The following is an 11217-nucleotide window of genomic DNA, read 5'->3' as shown; positions in this document are numbered from 1 at the left end:
TTGAAGGGGGTACACTGCCAACTGGGCAAGCAAACTCAAGGTCCGGGTATCCTTCACTGAACTGCCCTCATTAGAATACTAAAAATCCTGCCTGTAGGTCAAGCAGACCCTTGGCCAGGTGAAGACCCTTCCCCTGAGCATGCGTAGAGTAGAAGTCTTGTGTCAGCAGTGTTATAATTGTATGTAAATTACTAACCCATCCTCCTAGAGAGGATGGGCTTGGGAGATTACTAACTCTGCAAGTTCTGTGTATAAATCTAGCAGGAAAAGACCCGTTGGGGTGCTTGATTTGTGGGAAAGTGCCGAGCCCCCAGGCTTGTGCAAGCCTACAATAAATAAGGGTGGGATTATTGACCTGTTGCCCAGTGGGCGACGAACCCGCTTTCTGGGCACCAGCCCCAGCCCTGACAAACCGTCTCTCCCACCTCACGTTCTGCCCCCCTAGGGAAGCGTCGGGCAGCTCCCACCAGTGGGGCAGGCAGGGGCCCGGCAGCCTGGGGACCCCCGGGAAGTGTGTGTGGGATCTCACTCCTCCAGGGCCCGCTGCACACCACAGACCCTACAACAAGGTGCAGCATCAACTGTTTTATTATCGGTGCCATGTCCATGGGTGCATCCCCATCGTCCGCGTCCTGCTCCCCCGGCAGGTCAGGGTCCTGCCCCACGAACGGTGGGTTCGTACGTGTCATTCCAGATATCAAATGTGCCAGGAGCCGCCCTGCAAGAAATATTTCACACAGCAACCCGTGAGGAGAGGAACTTATGCCATCAAGCGCAGCAGCATGAGGCACAGGGGGTGCAGAGAACCAAAGCTCAGCGTAAGCACAGGAGGTTGTGCTGGCTGAGGAGTTAGGGGAGGCAAACCGGAGAGCTGCAGAGCAACAGCTCCAGCAAAGGCTCTTGCTGGTGTTTGGCCCTGCAGTGGGCTCCTAAGCCGCCACCGCTGGTACAGATTGTGCCTGCAACTCCTCATTGTTAAGCGTGAGGGTCTCCAGCCACTGTCAAGTCACTGATGAGGCCAGTTTTGGGGTCAAACGTGACTTGATCAGCCACTCTGCTTGGGGTCAGAGCCCTGCGATCACCTCCTGCAGCCCTGCCCCTAAACTGGCATTTCCCACCAGGCTGACTGCTGCTTTCCATGGGATGCTCCATAAAGATACAAGGGGGGAAATCTCTCCAAACGCCCTCCGACCAATCTTGCTGTGGGTCCTGGCGCCAGGCGGGGCTTTACCTGTCACTGCTCTGCTCTGGGGTAACTGAGTCGCTTGTCTTCCCCAGCTTTAGCTGAACTGACTTTGTAGCAGCAGCTTCCATCATCTTCTGGGGCTCCTGGTGTAAGAGGGACAAATCAAGTTCTCTGTCTTTGACCCAAGTGGGCGTAAACTAAACACCCAGCAAAACCAGTGCCTGCTGCCCTCTCCTTCTGAACCTTGGCAGCTTTAGCTGTGAGTGCAGCAGGGTAAAGTCTTTTCACTCCAAAGACTGGAGGTTAAAAACACCATTATGGGCAAAGCTTTCCATAATAACCATCTTTGTTATAAATAATTCATTTTAAAGATTATACCTCAATTCGAGTGTTAAGCTCCCTCCTAATTTAGGAAGAAAGGTTGCAATGTGGGATCCAGGCTATTAGGATCTATTTCTGCTGAGTCCTGACCTTCCCCCAACATTTCAAGACAAGCTGTGATAGAAACAGGCGATCTCACAGCCTGAGGGTGATGCCCAGCCCCAGCCCCCAGCAAGTGTTACCTCTTCTCCTTCGGCTTCATTCTTGGCACCATCCAACAATTTGCTTTCTGGCATAAGGTCATCCAGAAAGCTGAGCTCTCGCTTCGAGAAGCAGAAATCCATCATCTTCCGGACAAAAATGAGAGCCAAAACCTTCACGAGTCAGAGGGAAGAAGCGGTGAGGCCAGAGATGAGGCTACATCTCCCTCCAGCGCTGCAAACATCCCGCTGCCCAGCGGCACCGGCTCTTACCATCATGGGGAAGATGATGGCGACACGGGACACCTTGATGGCCCAGAGCAGGACGAGGCAGATCAGCTGGATCACGGTGAAGAGATGCACCTTTCTCAAGGGGACGTGCCGCAGGTAGAGGAAATCCGGTTGGTGTTTTGCCGGCATCCAGAACAGCTTCAGGCGGTCAAAGAACTGCAAAATAAAAGCGACAAGTGGCCACCTTGGGACTGCGGGAAGTTTCCGGCCCTGTTGAGATGTGGGAGGAGTTTTCAGGACCTCACGTGCAGTGAGAAATCCTGGATCCCACTATGTTCCTCCTGGGAGCAGCACTCATTTTCCCTTCGCTCCATCTATAAACCAGCTTGCCCATGAGGGCTGCCCACCAAATTGCTGTTATTCCACACTGGTCTATTAACAGCCTTTTGTGGCCCACTGAATCCCCCAGCAAGGATTTCCACCAGTGGGAGAAACCGCCCATTTGCCCTGAATTCCCCCATTTTCACAGAACCAAACACCGACCTGCTCTAAACTGTGTAACAGAGAGCACTGAACCCGCCTGCCCCTCCCAGCCCTCTATACCTGCTGTGCCTCCACCAATCTTTCCCTTACACCAAACATTGTCATTGCTCGCTTTTGGAGAGGTTTTTTCCCACACTGCTGCTTTTTTCCTGCTTCTACAGAGGTGAAATACCAGGGAGCCGACATGCTGCACAAGAGTCCGTACCTGAATGCTACTGAGCGACGACACGCCCATGTAGAGAAAGACGCCATAAAGCACCGGCATTGGTATAAACTGAAAACAAAGAATGCAATCATTTGGGGCGTTAAATTGCAATTTCAGTGTTATCTCTCTCTTCTACAGGCACTGCCTAAAATTGCCTAAAGGTTTCCACTTTCCACAGGGTTAGAGGTGTGTCGGATTCTCCCCCTCAGAGATTCTGTGTGTGCAAGTGAGCTAATGCTCTGCTTTAGGCTGAACCTTGGAGTTCTTTCATGAGAATAATCCTCTTTTCCCGAAAGCTTGGAGGAAAAGAGGTGACTTCACCCATGCTACCCTATGCCATGTTCTGTTTCTACATATTCTTGTGGCAACGTGCAAAAGTGACGTGCCTGCTTTCAGCCTAGAGATGAGATCACTTTGTGTGAGGAAGCCCATGGGGACGATGTCAGTGTGTTCAGCTACTGGCAACAGCAGTTTTGGGGCATTGGGAGCAGCAAACTGCAACCAGTGAAGTGCTGCCTGTTTGAAAGAAAGCAGATGTCCTGCTCTGAATACCCTTAGTTGCAACCCATAAACACGGGTGGGCCTGAAAGATGCCCGAAAGTTAAAGCCGCTGCATTGCTCCCTTGCCTCGAGCACAGCAAACGGGGCTCTGAAGGGCTGGAAAGCGTGGCCGAGGCTGGTTCCTACTGCAGGTCAAGCCCCAAGGTCTGGGATCACCTCCTCCTCTGCTCCACAACCACTCAGCCTTGCAGAGAGGGGACTTCTTGTGCATAACCCCCAAAAAGCTCACGGTGATTGGGTGTTTTGCATTTTCCTCTCACCTTTAACAGAGAAGTGAAGAAGACGGAGCAGCCCATGAGCACAAAGATCATCAAGCCAGTGACCCTCTGCTCTCGTATCCCCAGAAAATGGGGTTGTTCTCCTGGAGCTGAGCACTCGGACTCTACTTTGAGGCTGTTCACGTGGGTGATGGACAGGACAGTCGCAGCCACAAACCAGGGCAGCCCCATCACGGAGCAGACCCCGAGCATCACGGCCACGATGAAAAGGTCCAGGTGGTACCCGCATCCTTTCTGCAGGGAGCAAAACATGAGATACAGCACCCCGCGGCACAAGAGCAAGAACAACGTCACAAGTCAGGCTCAAACCCTACTTGAGCACAAGCCCCTCTCTTGCAGCCCCTTACCTTCAGCCTGTGCTCCTTCCTGTTCACAATAACGGCAGTGATCTGCTGGTCCATGAAGATCAAGATGGTGCAGAGCAGAGCTGGGATGAGCGCAGCCAACACCGTCCACCAAGGGTTGGGTCCTATGGGGTTGATGAACCACCCGCGGTCGTCTCTGGTAGGCTGCAAACAAAGCTCATACCTCAGCATCATCTCCCAGCCCAGCCCCTTCACTGGTTTTGATTTTCCCTCCCTGCCTGTGTCAGAGCATCTCCCAGCCCTGGCTTCATGTTGCCCTCTCCCGTGGGGTTCAGAGTGCCAGCGTCCTCTGTGCAAGCACCTACAGATACTTCTCCTGTAGGTATCTACTTTGGGGCTGCCTTCTCATTTCCAGAAGGAAACGATGCGTTCAGAGGTGGAAGAAGAGATGGTCACACCACCAGCACCTCCTCCAGACTCAGACCTGCCCTGCCCCGACATCCCCTTGGGGCATCCCCAAGAGCTGAAACCAGCTCCAAGCCAAACCCCTCCGTTACCTTGAACATATGGGGGACGTGGAGCTTCGGGGATGGGATCCCAACCATGAAGTCCATGAGCACCATGATGACGATGGTGAGGAGAACAGCAAAGTCACTTACTGTGGACCGTACCTGGAGCAAGAACCAGAGCTGAGAGGGGCATCGCAAACGGGGCCCTAACACGAGGTGGAAGAGTTGGGGACATCAACAACGTGAAGGTTGGTTAACAACGTCCCCCCCCCGCCCTCTGCAGACATGCAGCCAGTTCCCTTGGTTAGGTGCTGCTGCTGCTGTGTTTGTCCCTGGGAGATCTGGTGCTTAATTGGGTGGAAAAGCGTTGTTTGAATTCAGACCTTTAAAAAAAAATAATCAAGAAATAAGGAAATGGATGTCTGCCACTACAGCCACGCTCACCGCTACAATGGGAATAAGGCACCGAGGCACCATTTGTTCCTCATTTGAACCAACTTTCCCCTTGAGCACATGATGCACAGAAGGTGGGAAAAAAACCCAACACTTTGGAAGACCTGATTTCCCACTGCCTGATCAAAAAATCACTCCGGGGCAGGTCGCAAGGCAGGTGGGAAATGCTACAATGGCTTTGCACTCATGGAAATGAGCGAGGGACATGGCAGCTGATGGAGAGCTCGGTCTCCAAGGTCGGTGTTTCCCAGCTTGACCAAGTGCTGGCAAACACTGCTCAGTGCTCCAGGAAAGCCATTTTGGGAAATGAGCATGGAAACTGCGGCAGGCCACCATCTTCTGCTTACTCTGGTTGGGAAGTAACGGCTGGTTTTAAACTTCTTCAAGAAGCTCGACAGCGCAAAGGTGGAGAAGAAGAGGATGCAGCACCAGAAGAGGACATTGGGTGCATAGGGGCCGTTGTGTCCACAGGCAGGTCCTTGAAACTCTCCATGCAAATACCGACATTCCTGGAGAAACAGAGCGTCAGGACACAAAGGCAGTGCACGTGCGGCAAGGAAACCTGGGATAACAAGCGGGATTTGAGGATCGTGGTCAAAGGTCCTGTGACTGCTGCTGCTGCTGCTGCTGGAGATTTATAGTTAATGAGCAGCAGCAGCTGAACGAGTGACACAGGGAACTGCAGAGAGGAGAGCGGAGAGATGGGAGGTGATGGGACACCATAACACAGAGCCAGGGCACATCCTCCCCCAGAATGGCAGGTAGCCGTGGCTGAAGAAGACACCAGAGGGGAAGGAAACACTGGAAACTCTTGGGGATAGAGAAAGAGGGAACGGGGAAGGAGGTCTAAGAGAGCCATGGCAGGAAAGGGTAAGAGACAAATCGTCCCTTCCCCCAGCAGTGGCTCAGGGCACTTACAGTCACCGTGAGGTTTTCCCAGGCGATGCCAGACCCAGTGATGTTGTTGCTCTCCCAGAAGCGCAGGGTTTCGTTGCTGGGATGGGTCGGTGCCTCACACTTACAGCTGGGAGGAAATAGGCCAAGAGAGGGGTCAGGGGAGGGCAGTGAAGGTGTAGCCCTGGGCTCCTGCCAAGGGGCAGCCATGTTTTAGGAGGAAAAACCCACTAGTAGGTGGTGAGCAAGTCAAGCTTGCTGTGCATGTGCACAGGGTAGATCTCCCACAGGTGACTCAGCTTCTCCAGAGCCTCGTAGATGAAGATGAAGCAGATGAGGGAGGCGAAGGCTTCTTCGGTGAAGCGGGTGATGTAGCACACCAGAGAGCTGGCATCGGTGGCCACCAGCGCTATGCAGAAGAAGGCGGTCCACAGCCCGATGCACGCCCGCAGAGAGAGATAGGAGAGCGCGTAGTCCCTGGGAAACCAAAATGACACCAAGGGTGGGAAGGGCAGCACGAGGCTCCGAGCCAGGCCTTCCCATGAAGGGGGAAGCAATTTAGGAGCCCATCAAGGCTTTGGAGGGTAAATGCAGTTTCCACGTACTACCACAGACTGCCTTGGTGCTGCAGTGCAGGGTAGGGGGCTGCAGGAGGAGAGGCCAGTTATTTCATTATCATCATTTAGCACTCATCTAATTGAGGCTAATTGCAGCTGGTGTGCAAGATGGCGTTCTCCCCCATCTCCCTGATGGACAAACACAGAAAAACTATTTGGATATTTGGGAAAAATGTCTTTCTTCTCCCTGCAAAATCCGGGCTAGGAAGTGCCTGCTTTTGAACTCTGAGAAAAGCGTCTTCCCTCCTTCCCAAACCAGACTGATTTGTCTCAGCCCATCTTGGGCATCCACATTCTTGTGGCTTCTCCTCCTGCCACTGCTGTACTTCAACCCTTGAAACCCCAAACGCCCCCATCCATCCCTCAGAGGCTGAGGGCTCTTGCACCGTCACATACTAAAGCAGCAGCAGCAGGCAATGTCTTGGACACAGAAGACAAAACTAACAACTACCACCGAAAAAAAGAAGAAAAACATTGTTTCTCCATCACTGCTGCCTTCTGAAGACTCTGGCAGCACCCAGCAGCAGCAGGCAGCCTTACTTGCAGAATTTGTAGAGGATCTTCTCGAAGACAAGGACGGGTCCGGTGCTGCCGAGGATGGTGAGAGGTTGGCCAGCAAAGAGGGAATACGCCACGCCGGTCATGGATGCGCCCAGCAGCGACTCCATGGCACTCTGTCCAGGGAAGAGAGGCAGCAGTCAGGGAATAAATCATGAGGGGGAAAAAAACCAAAACCAGAGCAAATTCACTGCAGCAAGGTCTTTTGCACGAGTGTTACCCTCCCCCGTGCCACCCAACAAAGAGAGGTGCTCACGATGTGGTCGTCAGTTGCCTCCCCCAGCAGCCCCCCGAAGGTGATGATGGGGGACATGCAGGCACAGTAGAGGAAGAGGAAGGACGCCAGACACTGCAGCCTCAGCCCATCCCGAAAGTCGCTCCAGAACCATGGGGCTTTCCTCTTCACATCCCGGATCAAACCTCCAAAGAGCCTGGAGGAACGGACAATAAAAATATAGACTGTTCTTGTGGAAGAACACACGGGAGTTTGCTCTGCTGCAGAAGGGCCCTCACAGGCGCTGATCCACAGAAGCACTTGCCTCCTCCCATTTCATACCCACTAGAAACAGGCCCACGAACACACCCCTCCGACCAAAAGACAAAGGACCCAACCTGAGAGCCTCTCCCCTCTTACTGCAACAGTCCCTTGCTTTGGGAAGCAGCAGAGCTCTACCTGGAGGCACTTACACATCTGCTTCCACCCCAAATCAGGAAAACCTGTGTGCAGTGATGCTGTGGCTGAGCCCAGCTGCCCAGATCTCCCACCTGCCCAGCCCAGGGGACCACGCTGGTAACGTGGAGCCCCTTCACTCAGCCATCTAACCCCAGGAACCTGCTAGAAGGGAAGGTACCTGCTCACGTTTGAGAGGCAAACAGAAAAAAAAAAAACAAATAAAGCTCACACCTTCCCGTTCGCTCCAGTTCAGGACCGCTGTGTTTCTCCAGCTTGCTGTGAGCACTGTCATCGGGAGCTCCTGACATCATCCTTTTTTGCTGTTGAAATGGGAGTAGGATAAAGGGATGGATTTGCAAGCCCTGGCTTGCCTTGCTTCTGCTCTGGGAATGTGACTGTGTCAAACTGGACCCTGGGAATTCGGGCCCTGAGCAGCATCCCCAGCCAGGCTGCCGTCCTGCCCGGCCCCCTCGTGCCTCCCTGCGCCGCAGCACCCACCTGCGAAGGGACGTTTTTGGGGGGCTCGATTCGGATCGATGGATCCCACTCTCCTGGTGGCAAGACCGTGACCTGATCCAGGAACTCGTCGATGCCGGCCACGAGGTCAGCCCGGTTCTGGGCTTTATAGGCCACGTCATGGAAAACCTGCCAAGAGGAGACAACCTGGTGAGAGGACAACCCATCTCGGACAGCCTGAGCAGTGCAATCAGCTCTTGGCTAAACGCAAGGTCATTTTCCCCCGCAAATGGCAGGAAATGTTCCCCACAAAGGAAAAATCTGTGCATCCAGGTATCTGCATGAGGCCCCGTCCCCCACGGCACACCACAGCCTTTTCCTCCAGGAGCAAGGCAAGTTTTCCTGGCCCTCACGATGCTAGCACTGGGGACAGCATGCTGGGAACCCCCGGGCAGAAGGACGAGGTGCAGGATGCACCCCGGGTGGGATTTCAGCCTCCAGCAAATGTGCCTGTTTGCTTTGGGCTGAGAACGAGGGGTGGGCTATTTGGAGAGCTGCGGGACAGCAAATCCTCCTCCTCACTACTACAGAGACAGGGAGAGGAGAAGAAAGCCAAAAGTGACCCGGAAATCTCTCTTATCTCATCGCACCTTGTCAGTCATGAGGGTAGCCATGGACCTGCCGATCTCATGGTACTGATGGCTGTTTCCTTCTGGTCCGAGCAAAACAAACAGGAACCTGGGCAAGAAAAACAACGTGAGAGAGACGAACGTGCCCTTGGTCAAAGGCCACCCAAGAAAACCCCTGGGAGCTCCCAGCCCAGCGCACAGTTTGAAAGGGGACTCATAGGCTCACCGACTCTGTGGTGAAGTTGAAATTCACCAAAACCAATCCCAAATCTAACTTTTCGGCCAACTGTCATTAAAATTGGCTAGTGGGTTTAAAAGATACAGCAGAGAAGGGAGAAACAATGGTGAGGAGATGTGCAGGGGAGAAACGTGCTTGCTCCCGCTGGCCTTGTTCCCTTGGGACACCAAACTGATGCATGCAATCTGATACTGTTTTGCTGGGGTTTTTTTAAATAAAATTCTCAGCTTCTCATTCAGACCTTGTCGGGATGGGAACTTCCGTCACGCCAGAGAGAAGGACAGCCGGGGTCAGGCGGACAAATGCCACAATGGGCTGCTGAAGGGAATCCAGCTCTCCTACAAGCACGTTGGACACTTCAGCGCCCGCAGGAATCTTCTTCAGGAAGTGCAGCTCCGCCTGGGCGCAACAAGCAATTTTCAGGCACTTACCCCCAAAACAAAGCCCACAGAACTCTGCAGCCAAGTTTGCAAGGGCCCCAAAAGCATAAGAAAGCTACAAGTGTCTCACCTTGCTTAAAGCCATTGTGCTGGTCTCTTGGTTCACCCCATTTTTAGCTTCTGCAGCTGTGGCAGAAGGAAGAGGGGTGAGTGTTTGGGCTGGTAGGAAAAAGAAAAACAGTCAGAAAGACAGACACAGCACAACTGGGATGCTTCCCCTTTGCCAGGAACAGTGTAATGGGGCCGAAGCCCTGCAGGAACCCTCACCTGTCTTGTCGAGGACATGCAGGTCTGGCGGCTTCTTGCTCTCGTCAGCAAAGAAGTGGACAATGTCAGAAAACATGTTTCCTTTGTTCTTGTCCTGATGGTGATGCTTCTTCAAAAGAACTTCTCGAACCTTCGCCCGCATGTGTTCGTCAAACTCCGTGGACTGTTCTTGCTGGCACAGGATCACATCTGGGGATGGCAGAGGGAAATGAAGCCATCAGAGCAGAAACCCCCACAAGTCCTGACCCCCAAAGACCCCGCAGAGGCCCATGCCACGCAGGATACCCTAACGCGGGCTCAGCCTTGCTTAGCAAGACGTTTTAACACAGTTCACCCTTTGCAGCCACAGCAAGAATTTTCTTTTGCTAAAAAACATCATCAAAATGCTTATTCATTACTCCACTAAGGTAATTATTTCCCATTCTAAATAATGCAATTCTCTTGTCCCGTCTGGCCGTTCTGTCTGAATCTAGACATTTAACCAACTTATAAGCAACCTACGGCACAGTCTTTGCCAGAGTTGCCTTGGCCGATCGACTGCAACTCGCCGCGCCCACGGTACCTGCGATCTCTTCAATGCTGTTGGCACAAATGTCCAGCAGCACCGTGCCGTTGCGGATGTAGCTCCTCAGTGCAAAGAGGCTCTGCAAGGACACCGTTCCCACGTAGGGCTTGCTCCAGCGCTCGCCACCATCTTCCACGTCCTCCTCAAACTTCAGCCACCTGCAGACATCGAGCACCGTCAGCCCCATTGCAAGAAAAAAGCCCCAGCCCTGCAGCCCCCGGGATCGAGCTGTGGGGTGCCGAGAGCAGAAGGCTCCTCACAGCATCACCTGCAGCTGCAAAGCCTTGCCTCCCACAGAGCAGAAAGCAGAGCCCGCGGGCGCTGTCGGCACGGGGACTCCTCTCCTACCGCAGCCAGCAGCAGAGACTTACCTTGCTGTTTCCTTCCACTCGGCACCTTCACCCTCTTTCGCGCAGATCTCATCCAGCTCGGTGAACAAGTCATGGGGAACGTGCTGCTCGTCCTCCTCGGTCCCCAGGATGAACTGCACCCGCTGGGACGGGGTGTCTGGGGGTAGAAGACAAAGGCCCGTCCCGTTACCGCACTTGAATACGGCGCGTCATGCTCACATGCAAAGTGGTCATCGGATCAGCACCAGTTCAGCCACAAATATTGGGCTGGGCCCTCTCCCCTGGCTCTGGCCAGGCTTGCACAGAGCCTCGGAGAAGGAGAAGCTTCGATTCCACCTCTGCATAGGGATGGGCAGTTTTCCTTCCCCACATTTCCATTCTTAAAGCCAGGATCCCTCTAAGGAAGGTGACCCTAATTCCATTATGCATTTAACTGCCTTAAAGAGAAAAAATCTGAGAAAAGTTTGGAAAAAGGGAGTCTTGCTAAATAATGCCCCTTTCCCTCGGAAGAACAACAAGTCACTCCAGCTAGCCACATGGACCCCAGCACCCACATAGCCCTGAGGAGTTTAATGAAGGCCGCGGCGGGACTCACAGTGGTAGCCCGGCTCCGTTGGGGCAGAGTCCTTCTCCCGCTCCCGTTTCCGATGCTTCTGGCTGTGGTGTCGGTGACGCCGGTGGCTCTGCCTCACCGGTGGCATCCACATGTCCAGGGTCCAGTGGCCTGAGAAAAAGCAG

The 11217-nt window shown here is 53.6% G+C and overlaps 1 protein-coding gene across 1 annotated transcript; it reads right to left on the bottom strand.

The window, feature by feature from the left end:
• Positions 1-1227: 1227 nt before the first annotated feature.
• Positions 1228-11201, bottom strand: LOC141964373 (electroneutral sodium bicarbonate exchanger 1-like). Its single transcript, XM_074914688.1, is given in 21 exon segments — positions 1228-1329; positions 1750-1881; positions 1981-2154; positions 2687-2755; positions 3508-3759; positions 3873-4034; positions 4388-4501; positions 5140-5301; positions 5711-5816; positions 5918-6163; positions 6844-6977; positions 7118-7292; positions 7766-7854; positions 8033-8179; positions 8641-8728; positions 9099-9256; positions 9368-9509; positions 9639-9753; positions 10127-10287; positions 10501-10636; positions 11075-11201. Coding segments are annotated over 21 exon segments (2976 nt in total). The 5' UTR covers positions 11187-11201.
• Between the last annotated feature and the right edge of the window lie 16 nt (positions 11202-11217).

The sequence above is a fragment of the Athene noctua genome, chromosome 10, assembly GCF_965140245.1.
Source record: "Athene noctua chromosome 10, bAthNoc1.hap1.1, whole genome shotgun sequence".
In the NCBI taxonomy this organism is placed as follows: domain Eukaryota; kingdom Metazoa; phylum Chordata; class Aves; order Strigiformes; family Strigidae; genus Athene; species Athene noctua.
The sequence above is the reverse complement of the archived record's forward strand: the minus strand, read 5'-3'. Positions and strand labels throughout refer to the sequence as shown.